The 16,423-nt window shown below is 36.6% G+C and overlaps 6 protein-coding genes across 6 annotated transcripts; 4 read left to right on the forward strand and 2 right to left on the reverse strand.

The window, feature by feature from the left end:
- On the forward strand, window positions 279–2,005 carry LOC104714666 (indole glucosinolate O-methyltransferase 4-like). The gene is made up of 4 exons (XM_010432097.2): window positions 279–915; window positions 1,057–1,367; window positions 1,480–1,544; window positions 1,633–2,005. The coding sequence occupies exons 1-4, from the start codon at window positions 446–448 to the stop codon at window positions 1,927–1,929; spliced, it is 1,143 nt and encodes a 380-aa protein (XP_010430399.1). The 5' UTR covers window positions 279–445; the 3' UTR covers window positions 1,930–2,005.
- Window positions 3,683–5,503, forward strand: LOC104714667 (indole glucosinolate O-methyltransferase 4). The gene is made up of 4 exons (XM_010432099.2): window positions 3,683–4,235; window positions 4,358–4,668; window positions 4,827–4,891; window positions 5,033–5,503. The coding sequence occupies exons 1-4, from the start codon at window positions 3,766–3,768 to the stop codon at window positions 5,330–5,332; spliced, it is 1,146 nt and encodes a 381-aa protein (XP_010430401.1). The 5' UTR covers window positions 3,683–3,765; the 3' UTR covers window positions 5,333–5,503.
- Window positions 6,337–8,309, reverse strand: LOC104714668 (replication factor C subunit 2). Its single transcript, XM_010432100.2, has 7 exons — window positions 8,074–8,309; window positions 7,724–7,830; window positions 7,519–7,620; window positions 7,214–7,409; window positions 6,993–7,121; window positions 6,705–6,899; window positions 6,337–6,623 (listed from the first exon to the last, which is right to left on the reverse strand). The coding sequence occupies exons 1-7, from the start codon at window positions 8,233–8,235 to the stop codon at window positions 6,513–6,515; spliced, it is 1,002 nt and encodes a 333-aa protein (XP_010430402.1). The 5' UTR covers window positions 8,236–8,309; the 3' UTR covers window positions 6,337–6,512.
- LOC104714669 (E3 ubiquitin-protein ligase At1g63170) lies at window positions 8,898–10,831 on the forward strand. Its single transcript, XM_010432101.2, has 5 exons — window positions 8,898–9,649; window positions 9,745–9,864; window positions 9,961–10,093; window positions 10,182–10,355; window positions 10,481–10,831. The coding sequence occupies exons 1-5, from the start codon at window positions 9,105–9,107 to the stop codon at window positions 10,658–10,660; spliced, it is 1,152 nt and encodes a 383-aa protein (XP_010430403.1). The 5' UTR covers window positions 8,898–9,104; the 3' UTR covers window positions 10,661–10,831.
- Window positions 11,166–13,561, forward strand: LOC104716060 (F-box protein At3g62430-like). Its single transcript, XM_010433406.1, has 2 exons — window positions 11,166–12,059; window positions 13,016–13,561. Exons 1-2 carry the CDS (start codon window positions 11,166–11,168, stop codon window positions 13,559–13,561), a joined length of 1,440 nt encoding a protein of 479 aa, XP_010431708.1.
- LOC104714670 (bifunctional UDP-glucose 4-epimerase and UDP-xylose 4-epimerase 3) lies at window positions 13,656–16,134 on the reverse strand. Its single transcript, XM_010432102.2, has 9 exons — window positions 15,657–16,134; window positions 15,435–15,484; window positions 15,202–15,337; window positions 15,007–15,108; window positions 14,687–14,914; window positions 14,517–14,598; window positions 14,347–14,429; window positions 14,141–14,232; window positions 13,656–13,939 (listed from the first exon to the last, which is right to left on the reverse strand). Exons 1-9 carry the CDS (start codon window positions 15,852–15,854, stop codon window positions 13,855–13,857), a joined length of 1,056 nt encoding a protein of 351 aa, XP_010430404.1. The 5' UTR covers window positions 15,855–16,134; the 3' UTR covers window positions 13,656–13,854.

The raw sequence follows: 16,423 nt of genomic DNA on the forward strand, positions 1-16,423 counted from the left end.
TACACAAGAAAATAAATAAATGGCGAACGGTTACGATTAAGATTCAAATATAATGTTCAGAAACAATCACAAGCAATCAAAAACTAAAAAAAACATAGAAATAATACAGCATGAACCACTACTATATAATATATGACATTCTAACGTGGTTGTTTGTTGAACATTCATTTTTTTTATTTTTTTTATTTGAACATTCATTAACCCATACCAAACTGACTATTCATATTTGTCCATTGTATTAAATATTGATTTCGCTTTCGTTACACGTACATTGAATGTTTTGTGTTTCTAAATTTAGGCATAATCTTGTGAACACAGCTTCCCAGCTTCTCCCTATAAATTAAAATGGCAGCAAGTGTGATCGACAACGTTCAGCTTTATCTTCTTACCATCTCCATATCTTTGTTATAATCTATCTTCCTCAAATTTTCAACAAACAACAACAATGGCAAACCATCTTCAAGACCCCTTAACCACTTCTTCTGAATTGGCTATAATCAAAGAAGATCAGCAATTTGACAAAGAAAAAGTGAGCTTGCAAGCGGATAAGATCTTGTACACTATGGCCTTCCCCATGGCTTTCAAAACAGCCTTGGAGCTTGGCGTCTTCGACACGATCTCTGCTGTAGATGAAGGCATGTGGCTCTCGTCTTCTGAGATTGCGCTTCGTCTCCCTACCAAACCTACCAACCCGGAGGCACCGGTTTTGTTGGACAGGATGCTGGCTTTACTTGTTAGTCACTCAATCCTAAAGTGCCGTATGGTTGAAACTGGTAAAAACGGTCAAACCGGAAAACACGAGAGAGTTTATGCTGCTGAACCGGTTTGCATGTTTTTCTTGAACCGTGGCGGCGGCTCGGGTTCTCTTGCATCTCTCTTCATGGTAGCTAATAGCGAAGTCTATTTCAAGACTTGGTACGTACTACTTCATTATTCACAAACAACTAGTTGATTATGAATTACATTAACCTTCATTATCCCGTTTTAATAAATCTTAGTCTATATAAAATAAGTTTAAAAATATTAATTGATTATATATTCATTTGTACGTCGTAGGGAACATCTCAAAGATATGATATTAGAAGGAACGGATGCATTTACCTCCGCCCACGGCATGAAAGTTTTTGAATACATTGATTCAAACGAAAGATTCGGTGAGATTTTTAACCGGGCAATGTCAGACGCTTCTATCATGATAATGAATAGAGTTCTAGAAGTGTACAAGGGATTCGAAGATGTAAATACTTTAGTGGATGTGGGAGGAGGAGTCGGAACCGGTATAGGTTTAGTGACTTCCAAGTATCCTCATATCAAAGGCATCAATTTTGACATAGCCAAGGTTATAGCCCATGCTCCTCTTTATCCAGGTACAAAACTATATTAACTGATAAAATCAACAAGTTGTACTTGAAATTGCTAATTTTTTTATATTTATTATCTTTCCCTAATTTACTTATAAAATGGGTTATATAAATATAGGAGTGGAGCATGTTTCAGGAGATATGTTTAAAGAAATTCCAAAAGGAGATGCTATCTTCATGAAAGTAAGTTCTATGTATTGCTCATATATAATATCAATATATATACTACACGTTTGGAACCATGTATATTAACTACATAAGTTAATGACAGTGGATACTACACGATTGGAACGACGAAGATTGTGTAAAGATTCTAAAAAGTTGTTGGGCAAGTCTCTCGGAAAAAGGAAAAGTGATACTAGTCGACATGATTACACCGGTGGAACCAAAGATCAACGACTCTTCTAATGTTGTGTTTGCTGTGGACATGGTTATGTTAACACTATGCTCAGGTGGTAAGGAGAGGTCACTTCCCCAGATCGAGACTCTAGCCTTTGATTCGGGTTTTATTCGTTGCGAAATCATATGTCATGCCTATTCGTATAGTCTTATCGAACTACACAAATAGGTTGGCGTCTATAATTGCCAGAAAAGGAATCTTTACTGATAACAATTTCAATAAAAGCTACATTATTGCTTATAATTATTTGTGATATCAAAATATCAAAGTGGGCCACTACAAGCAAATAACGTGATCAAAATCATTCACAAGCAATCAAAATCTAGAAAACATAGAAATAATACAGCATGGACCACCGACCACTACTATGTCATTCTAAAGTGGCTGTTTGTGAACATTCATATATATATATATTTTTTTGAACATTCATTAACTCATACCAAACTGACTATTCATATTGGTCCATTGTATTAAATATGGATTTCGCTTTCGTTACACGTGCATTGAATGTGTATGTGTTGTTGCCTGCTGCTAAAGCTAATCTAAGATCAAGAACTTGAATATATAAAAATACATTTTCTTATTACATTTAGAAAACCTTCTCAAAAACTAAATTCTCTCTAAGTCTTATGGAACAACTCTCCATAGATCCTTGTATTTCTAGAACTAAGTTACTCCTTATTCTATTAATTAGGATTACACAAACTTATTTGGACAACTCCTTATTTGTATTCCTACTTCTATTTCTTTATTTCTAGAATCTTGTTATTCTTGAAATAGCTTGCTCTTCAAGCTTTGGAATTATCCAACAGCTAACCATATCACAAGTATGTTTCAATATTCAAAGCATGTTATTTAACCAGATTATCAAAGGTAAATTCATTTGAAATTTTGGAGGTTCATGTCATCAACTTTCAATCTAGGAATTCTAGTATATCAACTCATTTTTATACACAGGAACCAGGACTAAAGGGATATATACATCCACCAAAACAGTAAACTTTCTAAGAAGGTTTATATTCCAATATTGTTATCAGATCGATATATGATGTCATGCGCTGAGATCACAAACCTTTCATAAATGGTGATGATTAACAAAGTCGTTTCTAATGGGTCTTGGTCTTGCAAAAGTGTATGGTAGTTACTACTAGTTAGAGCCGGACAATCTAGTGTTTAATGTCCTGAACAAGTTGTACCTCGCATTCATTTATCGAATTTTATTTAGAAACGACTTTGTTTAAATTAAACTCGTTGAGAGAGAGGGACTGCAACTCGATGTAAAGAAAACAAAACACTTCAGTTTAATTGTATCCAAGAAATACATATTGGTAAGGTCCACATTAATATTAGATCGAATGGCATGCAAGACGTAAACGTAATATATACGGTATTATTTTGTTTGATTTTAAATTTGTAAGTCAACTTTCATCTTTAAAGATCTAAATAAATGTTTGACCAAAAAAAATAAAATCCTATAGTTTTAATCTTCTAAACTTATTTTCTTTTTGGAATATTCTTGTTTGTGATAACTATATTCAAAAATATATGATTCCAATTGGTGATCGATAAAAGCGATATTAAATATTGTCAAAAAAAGCGATATTAAATTTCTTAGTAATAAGAAACAGTAGAAATGTTAAAAGTGATAATTTATTATGTTAGCACGTCTTTTTGACGTCATCATATAGTATATGTTAGGGAGTATATGTTAGTGAAATCTTCACTTCCCAAGTATTATCATTAATCATCTCAAAAAAGACTGGCAATAATTAGTCGACGACAAAATTTAGACATAATTAGTTTAGTTTTCTTAGACAAATTTAGGTTATGCATGCTTTTGTTAATCCGCAATGCAAATAAATATCTCGGCATAATTTTGTGGACACAGCTTCGAGGCTTCTCGCTATAAAATGGCAGCAAGTGTGAACGACAACGCTCAGCTTTCTCTTACCATCTCAATATTTTTGCTACCTATCTTTCTCATTTTTTCAACAAACAACAACAATGGCAAACCATCTTCAAGATCCCTTAACCACTTCCCTTAAATCGAGTCTAATCAAAGAAGAGCAACAACTTGACAAAGAAACAGTGAGCTTGCAAGCGGAGAAGATCCTGTATACTATGGGCTTCCCTATGGTTTTCAAAACGGCCTTGGAGCTTGGCGTCATCGACACGATTGCTGCTGTAGATGAAGGCGTGTGGCTCTCGTCGACCGAGATTGCGCTACGTCTTCCTACCAAACCCACCAACCCGCAAGCACCGGTTTTGTTGGACCGGGTGCTGGCTTTACTTGTTAGTCACTCAATCCTAAAGTGCCGTATGGTGGAAACAGGTAAAAACGGTCAAACCGGAAAAACCGAGAGAGTTTATGCTGCTGAACCGGTTTGCATGTTTTTCTCCAACCGTGGCGGCGGCTCCGGTTCTCTTGCATCTCTCGTCATGGTAGCCAATAGCGAAGTCTATTTCAAGACTTGGTACGTTCTACTTTATTATTCACAAACAAGCCAAATAACTAGTTATTTATATGAATTGCATTACCCTTCACTATATATATTTACCCCGTTTTAATAAAACCAATTTACAAAAAAATTCACAGGACACATCTCAAAGATATGATATTAGTAGGAAAAGATGCATTTACCTCTGCTCATGGCATGCGACTCTTTGAATACATTGGTTCAAACCAACGATTCGGTGAGATGTTTAACCGGGGAATGTCAGAATCTTCGACCATGACCATGAATAGAGTTCTAGAAGTGTACAAGGGATTCGAAGATGTAAACACTTTAGTGGATGTTGGAGGAGGATTTGGACACGTCACAGGTTTAGTGACTTCCAAGTATCCTCATATTAAGGGCATCAATTTCGACGTAGCCAAAGTTTTAACTGAAGCTCCTCTTTATCCAGGTACACTATATATTGACTATACTAACTGACTAACTGATAAAGTCAACATATTGTAATTGAAATTGCTAATTTTTATTAATCATTATTTTAAAAATATAAATATTAATTATATTTATCTTTCTCATATTTACGTAATTAGATTGGTTAATTATATATAGGAGTGGAGCATGTTTCAGGAGATATGTTTAAAGAAATTCCAAAAGGAGATGCCATCATCATGAAAGTAATTAATTAAGTTCATAATACAATACTTCTTTTATTTTATTTTTGAAATTTGCTTCAATCACTTCTGTTATGGACAAGCCAAAGATATATTGGATTCCATGGTCGTCAACCATATATTAACTACATAAATTAATGACAGTGGATACTACATGATTGGAACGACGAAGATTGCCTAAAGATTCTAAGAAACTGTTGGACAAGTCTTTCGGAAAAAGGAAAAGTGATACTAGTTGATATGCTTACGCCGGTGGAACCAAAGACCAACGACACTTATTCTAACATTGTACTTGGTATGGACATGATTATGTTAACACAATTGTCAGGTGGTAAGGAGAGGTCATTTCCCCAGATCGAGACTCTAGCCTTTGGTTCGGGTTTTATTCGGTGTGAAATCATATGTCGTGCCTATTCATATAGTGTTATTGAATTACACAAATAGGTTCCAAATTTTACCAACGAAATCTAAGATTAATCTCGTCAACATAGAGACTATATAAAACTATATATATAGCTTGTTTGTAATGGTTTATTTTTCCCTTGTGTAATATAGTTGTGTATTAAGCTGTTCCTTCTCTCCAAATTTATAATAAAATAAAAATCGCAATTTAAATGGCATATAAATAGGTAGGCACTGCAAGTGCAAGTTGCACAAAAAAATATAAAGGGCGAATTGTTTGGTGGTCTATCGACCATCTCGATTTTTCTATTCAGTGAAGTTCACTTAGTGAACACAAGAAGAGCACATGATTGGTGTATACAATTGCCAGAAAAATAAAGGAATCTTTAATGATTACAGATTCAGTGAAGCTACATTGCTAATAATTATTTGTGATATCAAAATACCAAAATGGTTTACGATTAAGATTCAAAGATAATGTTCAAAAATATTCACAAGCAATCAAAAATTAGAAAACATAGAAATAATACAGCATGGACCACTACTATGTCATTCTAACGTGGTTGTTTGTTAAACATTCATTTTTTTTGTTTTTTTTTGTTGTCGAACATTCATTAACTCATACCAAACCGACTATTCATATTTATCCATTGTATTAAATATGGATTTCGCTTTCGTATCTACATGTGCATCGAATGTTTATGTGTTTCTAAAGTATCCTCAAACCAAAACCAAGAATAGTTGCATAAATGAAATCCATCAGAGTATATAAATTCAATTCACACTGTCGCAGAATGGAGTGTTGATATGCATATTAGAAAATGCCTAGAAGAGGAAAAGTAACTCTAAAGTTTCATATATTAATTTTGATGTTGACAGCTCAGGTGGTAAGGAGAGGCCTCTTTCCCAGTTCAAGACTCTAGCCTCTGATTCGGGTTTTCTTCGTTGTGTTATCATTTGTCTTGCCTCTTCATATTATGTTATCGAATTACACAAATAGATTCAAAATCTTACCAAGAACAACCAAGGTTAATATCCCGTCAATGTGATGAATATACTACCAAAATGGTTAGGATTAAGACTCAAAGATATAATATCCAGAAACATTCACAAGCAATTCAAACATCAATCTGAATTATCAAACAACAGAGAGCTGACCAAATAGGATTAAACATAAACTGGCCACTGCTTCATCACTAGAGATGAGTGGAAGTTACCTAGCTTAAGGTGCTTTCGCTGTTTCACGAACAATGGCTAGTTTAGCCAGAAGACCACATAGTTGAAGATATGATCCAACTCCATCGCAGATTCTCATATGCGCAAATCCAGTTTCCTGAAAGATGATCATTGGTGTTAGACGAAAAATGCAGAGTTGAGATGTTTTGAGATGTTAAGGAGAGAATCAGATGTATACCTTCATGAACTCAAGTTTCAGATACTCAGCCATCTCGTAATTCTTTATTATACGGAAAAGCGTTGTGATAATGTCGGTTGGAGAGTATCCCAGATCGTAGAGCTGCTTTAAGCCGTGACAAGCATCATCAAACTTACTTTCCAACACATTACGAACAATGTTCTTGACATGAAGTGGGTGAGGCTGGTCACAGACCTGAGAGGAAATAAGTGGAGAGATCATTGATATGATGATATGAAAGCAATGTGTGGTTTCATCAGCTAGGTTAACTAAGGTTTTGAATCGAACCTTGAAGACGTTTTCTTGGTTGACGAGACGAAACCCGCTATTAGTGGCTTGCAAGTTGTTCAGAGCTTGCCTCATGTCACCATCAGCTGTAAAAATAATCGCCTCCAGGCCTTCAGGTACATAAGGAACCTAGGGAGAATGAAAAGCACAGGTAATTAGAACATGTTACAAAACTGCAGTAAATAAACATGTAGAGTGGTAGAAAAGAGGCACATAGATACATTCTCTGCTTGAACCACAATCATGAGACGGCCTAATATCTGCTGATCAGATAATCTAGAGAACCGAACTAAGGCACATCTACTCTGAATGGGCTCAATAATCTTGGCTGATGTGTTGCAAGCAAGTGCAAACCGCGTAGAGTTCGAATAGATTTCAATCGTTCTCCTCAATGCTTGTTGTGCTCCAGATGTCATACTAATTTTACAGACCAAAAACAGAAAGAAGAAGCACTGAATCAGAAAAACTAATCTTAAGCAAAAAAAAAAGACTGAAGTGAAAAAGCCACAAACTTAGAAGAACTAACCTGTCAGCTTCATCAAGAATGACAACCTTATGACGCCCTGGAGGAAGTGTTACTTTCTTCTGCGCAAACATCTTAATTTTGTTCCTTACAACATCAATACCCCTACAACAGCCATAACAGAACACAATACCCACACATAAGATGTTTAAACCAAACAACGAATGAAGATGGAACAACAACATCTTATATGAGAACATGTACATACCTATCATCAGATGCATTCAACTCCAGAACAGCCTCCTTATAGTTCTTACCAAGAAGCTCGTGAGCAAGAGCCAAAATGCTTGTGGTTTTACCTGTTCCAGGTGGACCCTGAGAGGATATAACAACAAAATCATGCATCAGAACCTAGAAATTGGTGATAGTCCAGTGAACATCCACCAAGAGATCAAACCCATCAATACAATTACATTAACCAAAACCCTAGAATTTGACAAGCTTTTAATCCTCAAATCTAACACCTAAGAGACAAAACCCAATGCCCTAAAATCACAGAGTGCCACAATAGAAAGATTCAAAGGAACTACTAAGAGAAGAGAAGAGTAAAAATCTCACGGCAAGGATGAGATTAGGCATGTTCCCGTCGCGAGCGATGACTTGAAGTCTAGAGACGGCGTCTTCATTACCAACGATATCGACTACTTTGCTCGGCCTGTATTTCTCTACCCATGGTTTCTCGCTTTCCACGCCGGAAGAGGTTGAAGACGACGCCGCCATTTTACACAGCCGGAATCTCCGATCCGGTGCGATTTTCCTGATTTGGAGGGAAAATTGCTGCAGTGACACACTCCAATTAAGGGTTTTTGTTAGTCTTCTACGATTATATTTGCATTCAAGGGCCTGTAAAAATATAAGAATACGAATTTTGCCCCAAAATATGTTAATTTCATTATATAGCCTCCGCCATCAAATAAATACTTGATACGTATTACATATCTGCCACGAATTTTTGTCTTTATGGGTGGATGGAGGTTGTTTGATAATTCAGTTCGGTTGTTTTGATATCAAATCTGCATTTTGATTCGGTTTAAATATTTTTAGTCTCGTTTGGTTTAGTTTGAGTCTGATTTGGTTTTGGATTAATAAATATAATGCAAACAAAAATAGTTCATTAGATTTGTACGTTTTTAGTATATCTAAACGTATTTATATTCCGTAAAATTTAAAATTTTTAAAGAAATTTCAGCTGATTCGATTATGAGTTTCGGTTAAATTCGGTTGGGTTGGTTTGGTTCCCGTTTTTTGTCCACCCTCAAATTGGACCAAGGTAAGTGTACCTTTACCAAAAAAACCACTAAAAATACTACATATTACATAAAAGTCCCGCTTATTTCTCCGGTTGTCATTAGAGGAAACATTGAATATTAAAAATTGATTTTTTCGTATTTTTCAATTTTCAAACATCACGTTTTCCGATTTGTCCGACTCATCCTCTTTCTCTCTCTGTGTTCCAATCGAAACCCTAACAAATAGATTGAAATTTTCCCCTTTTTAATGGCGTAAAGCTTCTTCAATTTCATCAATTCGAGATCAATTTTTGAAATTTTACAAGAAAGGAAGAGACTTTTGTAAAAGAGAAAGAAGCTATGTCAACAGAGACGACGACGGAAGCAACGCCTTTGATTTTAACCGACGGTGGAGGAGGAAGAAGATCGGTGAGGAGACAAGGGTTAAGAGAAGCGGCGAGGTTACTAAGACATGCAAGTAGCGGGAGGATGATGATGAGAGAACCATCGATGCTTGTTCGTGAAGCAGCGGCTGAGCAGCTTGAAGAGAGACAAAGCGATTGGGCTTATTCTAAGCCTGTAGTGGTTTTGGATTTCGTTTGGAATCTTGCTTTTGTTGCTGTTGCTTCTGCTGTTTTGGTACTTAGCAGCGATGAGAAGCCTAATATGCCTCTTAGGGTTTGGATTATAGGGTATGGGTTGCAATGTATGATGCATATGGTTTGTGTTTGTGTTGAGTATCGTAGGAGGAATAGGAGGAGGAGAAGAGATAGGATTCCGAGATCTCGTTCTTCTTCTTCTTCTTCTTCTTCTTCTTCTATGGAGGAAGAAGAAGTTTTGGGTTTGAATAGAAACTCTGAAGATCGTTACTTGGAGCTAGGACAATTAGAGAACGAAAACAACAGGTTTTGTTGGTTTAAAGCTTTTAGTGATTGTGTTATCTTTTGTCTTGTATGTGATGTGAATTTTGGCTAAAGCTGTGTTTTTGTTATGTAACCAGTTTTGCTAAGCATCTAGAATCTGCAAATACGATGATCTCATTTGTATGGTGGGTTATTGGATTCTATTGGGTATCTTCTGGTGGCCAAGAGTTAGCACAAGGATCCCCTCAGCTTTATTGGTTTGTTGTTAACTTCTCTCATCTCTCTTAGATTCTCTTGAGTGTTTTAAGTGCTCAAGTTCTTTTTTTTTCAATGGCTTTGTTTGTTTTGTATAGGTTGTGTATAGTCTTCCTAGGTTTCGATGTGTTCTTTGTGGTATTCTGCGTTGCATTGGCTTGTGTTATTGGCATTGCTGTTTGCTGCTGCTTGCCTTGCATCATTGCAGTTCTATACGCTGTAGCAGAACAGGTAACTAATCTCATAACCTGTTTCCTTTGCCTTTTTTACCTCCCAGAAAGTTGGATTTGTTCCACTGAGAATCTGTTGAAAAATGCAGGAAGGAGCTTCGAAAGAAGACATTGACCAACTTACTAAATTCAAATTCCGAAAGGTTGGTGATTCTGTGAAACACGCTGTTGATGAGGAACAAGCACAAGGAGATTCAGGAGGAGTGATGACTGAATGTGGTACAGATTCACCCGTTGAACACACTCTTCCTCATGAGGATGCAGTAAGTAACATCACTCTTCTTTCTATTAGTAACCTGTGAACCTCTGTATATTGTGTTATGTCATGTTATGGCGACACTCTATTTGGATTTTGACGAACAAAACCGGGATTTTTGTGAATCTACAGGAATGCTGCATATGTCTGTCAGCTTATGAAGACGAGACAGAGCTAAGAGAACTTCCATGTGGCCACCATTTTCATTGTGGTTGCGTGGACAAATGGCTTTACATCAATGCTACTTGTCCTCTTTGCAAATACAACATCCTCAAGAGTGGCAACTACGAAGGCGCAGACGAGGAAGTCTAGAACAGAAGAAGATGACAAAAACTTGCAAATATGCGAATATCTGTATCATTAGCAGCTGAGGGAACCCAAGGAAAAAAAAGGGTTCGACATTTGATCAAATTTGTAGTTTTAACATTGCTTGTTATATGCATCTACTGTTGTTGCTTGTTATAAAAAGCTGTTTTTATCTTATACCAAATAATTAGAAAAGTAAACCGGAATTTGGATTGGGAGGGAATGATTACAGCTGGCGCAGGTTGATTGGTTCACAAACTATCGTATCCCAGCATATAGTATAAAATAATTACAGAGCAAATTTGATAGAAAAATTGGAACCTTTTTGGTATGTTTTAGTTCTTCGTCAAGTTCTCTTTAAAGATTCAGTTCTGCTTCAGGGTTCTCTCGGATACGCTTCGGTGTTCTTGTTTCTGCATTGCGAGTATTTCTGTGTTTCTGCTTGGAGTCGCTGAAGGGTTCCATTAGAGATTGAGGTTTTCTTGGTTGTGAAAAGGGTTGGCGAAAAAGTATGGATAGGATCAGTAATTTACCAGATGATCTTTGTCGTCATGTAATCTCCCTCCTCTCGGCAAAAGAGGCTGCGTGCTTGAAGTATACCTCCAAGAAATGGGCGAAACTGCTTACCGTCATACCGAGTGCTGTTTTTGGTGGTGGTTCCTCCTCCTCGTCTGCCGTTAGTACTACTGCAAGTCTCAAAGATTGCGCTGATGAATTGTCATTGGCTCGACGTGCCATTCACCGTTTGAGGAGATTCTCTCTAAAGCTGCAGTCTTTGGATTTTGCTCAGTATAGTATGGTCAACGATTGTTTGCGCGATGTTCTCAAGTGTGGTGTCTTGGATCTTGAACTGGACATCAACGTCCAAGGAGATTACTCACTGCCTTCTGAGATCTTCACTTGCAAGAGCGTTGTGAAACTGAAACTAGGGTCTGGTTTTGTTATTGACTCTCTCCCTAAGAATGCTTTGCTTCCTGCTCTCAAGACTCTCCTTCTTGAATCAGTTCGGTTTGATGGTCTTGATGGATGTGCCTTCCAAAGGCTTCTTTCTGCTTGCCCTGTGCTTGAGGAGTTAGTCATAGATGGATTCAACTGTGAATTCTGGAACTGGTCTCGCACTGTGTATAGTTTGACGCTTAAGAGGCTTACTATTAGACGTGCATACTCAGAAGACTATCAAGGCGCTGATTATGAGAGTATTAGTTTTGATACTCCCAGCCTTGCCTACTTAGAATATTGCGATGTTCTTCAAGATGCGTTTCCAGTTGTTAATCTCGACTCCCTTGTTGAAGCCAAGCTCAATCTTACTTTCATGACTGCTAGGTCTAATACCAAGCTAACGAATCTGTTCCAGGGGTTGAAACATGTTCAGATTCTGCGCTTAGACTTTGTTGACACCGCGCTGGTAAGTGTTTCTCATACTAAATTTTTGTTTCCTTCTCTTTTTAAAAAATGTTTATGCAGCTTAGCAAATAGCAAATCTGAAGACTCTCAACATTGAGGTATGACCCCAAAAAAAGTTCATTGAGCAAACCATATACTATTGTCAAACCCCTATATCATAAAGTCTCTTTACTTTATTCAGGATTTGCACTATTGTGATCAATATCATCGGGATGTAAAATCTGTTTGCGAATGCTTGGAGGGCTATTCTTTCCTTTTGACCTGCCCTATTGAGATCCTGAAGATAACCCGCTTCAAAGGAGAGATCGGAGAAATGGTGCAAATAAAGCATGTCTTGGAGAATTTGCAGTGTCTGTTGCTGTTGGAAGTTCATGTCCAGGCAACAAGTGATGAACAAAAGCTACACATCATGTCGGATATCCTAATGCTTCCAAGAGCTTCGTCCAAATGCAAAGTCGAGTTCAAGTTCGATCGTTTGAACAAAAACTAGTTTATTCTCTCGCCTCAGCATATGAACTTGGTTTGTAGATCTTCTGATAAAAGAAATTACAGTACAGACGTGGTGGTTCCTGTTAGTTGACATAAGAACTAGAGTTACTTGTTTTGCAAATATCGTACATGATATTGTTCTTAATCTAATTCGGTTTGGTTTATTAATGTTGCAAATCAAACCAATTCAGAAGAAACTCTGTTTTAGTTGAAAAAGGCTCTGAATTGGTTCGAGTGGTCGGTTGTGCTTGAAAACCGGTCCAAAGCAAATTTTGATTTTTATTTGGTTTTTGTTTTGGGGTCAAATCCAAAGTCCAAATCAAATTTAGGACAATAAATCAATCTATATATAAATAGGGCGTGGTGGGGAAATGATGATGGGTTCTCGATTACATTACAAAGAAGGGCCGAGGTTACTTAGCGAAGGGGACTAGGGTTTTGAAGATTAGAAGAGAGTTTTTTTTGCAGACTAGTGTACTCTCTCTAGGGTTTACGAAAGCAAGCATGGATAGGATCAGCAACCTACCAGACGAGATTATTTGCCACATCGGGTCCTTCTTCTCGGCGAAAGAGGCGGCGTTCACGGCACTTCTCTCAAAGAGGTGGAAGAATTTGTTTGAAACCCTATTTCATTTATCAATCACAGCTGAAGGAAACATCATCTGTTGGAACTGTTTGCAACTTCTCCTAAAGAAATCTCCAAATCTAAAGGCTCTCACCATCAAGGCAAGTGTGCACTATAAGGATGATGAGGAATCTGTTTGCGAATGCTTGAAGAAGGAGTATTCATTCCTATCGTCCTGCTATATTGAGGTCATAAAGATAACAGAGTTTAAAGGAGACAGAGAAGAGACGGTGCAAATAAAGCACATGTTGGAGAAATTGCCGTGTCTTTTACTTTTGGAAGTTCATCTTAAGCCAAGAAGAGATGAGGCAAAGCTAATTCAGATCTTGGCGGATCTCCTTATGATTCCGAGAAGTTCGTCCAAATGTACAATTAAGCTGTTGCATTGAACAAAAAATCTTAACATGAAACTTGCATATCTGATTTTTAGAATTAGAGAAACAAAGGTGCTTCCCCGTTTGTTGTTGACATGAGCATTCAGAATATATAACTCAAATATTACAATTGATATATTTTTTTTTTTTTATTAACCGAAAGAGGATGATACGTTCGATACAACCTTTTCTTTTTTTGAAGAGAGAAGAGAATATAGATGTAGGCAATATAAAGGAACATCTATATATATATTTTTTCTTTATTAGAGAGTGGTGAAAAGAAAAGGAAAAGTTTTAAAAAGAAAATATCAATGCTTCTTCTGGAAACCCCATGGATTCTTATTTGCCCAGTTCCATTGATCTCTGCACATCTCATCCACTCCATATTTTGCCCTGTTACAAATATATCACAATGATTCATCAGTCCCTTGTCAACTCACAAAGAAAGAGTGATAAAATCCCTTATGGTTTTTGAAGTTCATGTCACAATTCATATCTATGAGCATGAAGGTTCCACAGAAAGTAACATATTCAAGTTCATATCCGAACTTAAAATGATTTAAAAGCGGTAAATGTATAAAGCCGATGACTTACTTCCATCCAAGTTCTTTCTCAGCTTTTGCAGTTGAAGCATATACAGCTGTTGCATCTCCAGCTCTTCTTGGACATAGCTTCATAGGTATTTTCTGCAGTAAAAACATGTTTGTTTAATAGCATTTTCGGAGAGCAAATCTTCAGTCTCATCCGCACAAGACTGCAATTACGGAAATGAGAGACAGGGAAAGAAGAGAAACTTTTACCTTGCCAGAAGCTTTTTCGAAAGCTGAAACCATTTCTAAGACAGAAGTTCCTTGACCAGTCCCAAGATTATAAGCAGTACAGCCTAAGATTAAGATGACATACAAAATATTAGACTGAGTCCACCAAATGAAACCAAACCAAACCCTTCAAACAGTCTTATAGAGTTTACCAATCTTTGAGTCTGAAAATAGCTTGTTTAATGCAGCAACATGGCCATCTGCTAAATCCATTACATGAATGTAGTCTCTGACCTGCAAGTAGTGTATGTTAGCTTATCAATCTATCATCAGAAACCTACACCAAATTTGTGAATAAAGAATGGTGTTATCGATATTGTACCGCGCTACCATCCTTGGTGGGATAGTCATGTCCATATACATTGAGTTCAGGTAGACGTCCAACTGCCACTTGTTGGATATAAGGCATGAGATTATTCGGTATGCCTTTTGGATCTTCTCCAATTCTTCCGCTCTCGTGAGCTCCAACCGGATTAAAGTACCTCAGAAGAATGATCTTCCATTCTGGTTCCGCATTGTGAATGTCTCTAGCTATTTCTTCAAGAAACAGCTACACAAACAGATCATTTTCTTATCAAGATCTCAGTAACAAATGATATAACTTCCAAAATTATGGACTCAAAACAGAACTAGATGAGGTACCTTAGTACGACCATAAGGATTCATAGCTTGTAACTCAAAGTCTTCCTCACATGGGACTATCTCAGGTTGGCCATAAACTGTTGCAGAGGATGAAAACACCATCTGCATAAAAACTCTAAAAAGTCAGAACAAATTTGGTAAACTAAACTAGAACAAGAAACACATATTCAAAAAGTGAAGGATTCTGATCTTAACCATTTTGCAATTGTATTTTGCCATGGTCTCATACAAATTGATGGTTCCAACTAAGTTATTATCAAAGTAACGACGAGGGTTTCCAACACTTTCTCCGACAGCTTTAAGACCAGCAAAGTGAATCACAGCATCAAATCTGTTTTCCCCTCACAAAGAATCACAAGTAGAATATTAAATCAATTCACCTGAATATAAAATTTGCAGAAATTAAGTTTCAGAAGTTTTCACAATACCTCTGATTGGAAAAGAGTTTCTCAATGTCCCCTTTGTTTCTAAGATCACCCTGCAATTAATTAATCAAAAACATCCAAAATCTTCATATAACTTCCAAACAAACGCACAAGCCATATATTACTAAATTAAGAATCCATGGGAAAACAGAGCAAAATCTTGAACTTTTCTTGTGAATCAACCCAAAAAAAAAAAAAATCGAAGCTTTTTGTTAGGGTACTGACCAGATTGAATTCAAGCTTTGTAGAGAGATCAGGACCAACAAGCTCTCTAACCCTATGAACAGCTTCAACAACAGAGTTATCAAGATTATCAATGATGGTAACCTTAAAACCCTGATTCAAAAGCTGAACAACAGTGTGTGTTCCAATGAAACCAGCACCACCAGTCACCAAAATGTTCTGCTCCACAGAAGAACCCATTTTTTTTCTTTCAAAACGAACCCACTTCCTATAAATCGAAGCTTTTCTTCACTATTTAAGAGAACTTGTTGAGCAAATCAAGGAGAAGAAGATAGAGAGAGAGAGGAAAAAAGTTTGAGTCTTTTTTTTTTGTTTCTTTTAATCTGGGATTTATTGATCTGTTGCTTTCTTGTGAGTGGATAAGAAGGACGCCGCAAAAGTGAAATTTAAGGAAAAGGGTAGAGAAAGAGAAAGCTTTTTTGGTTTCTTGAGATGAGATGATCCGTGTGTTGTTTGATCCTTTGGAATTAAACTCGTGAGGGGTTTTATATAACTAAGGAGAGAGGAAAATGAAAAAAAGAAACAACTTTTTTTACACACCTTTTTGACCAAATAAAAGATCTTGTTATTATGAACAAGAAAGAGATGATGATTCATTTGCTATTTTTGGGATTTGTGGATAACGAATCATGACCAAATCCACCAAGATTAGAGGGAAAAGAGGGCATTTTTAAAAAGTTCTTTTTTTTTTTTTGTTTTGTTGTTTTTTAAAAAAAAATGTAAATTGATTTTAGTTTCCTAATTTTTTT

The sequence above is a fragment of the Camelina sativa genome, chromosome 9 (assembly GCF_000633955.1).
Source record: "Camelina sativa cultivar DH55 chromosome 9, Cs, whole genome shotgun sequence".
In the NCBI taxonomy this organism is placed as follows: Eukaryota; Viridiplantae; Streptophyta; class Magnoliopsida; order Brassicales; family Brassicaceae; genus Camelina; species Camelina sativa.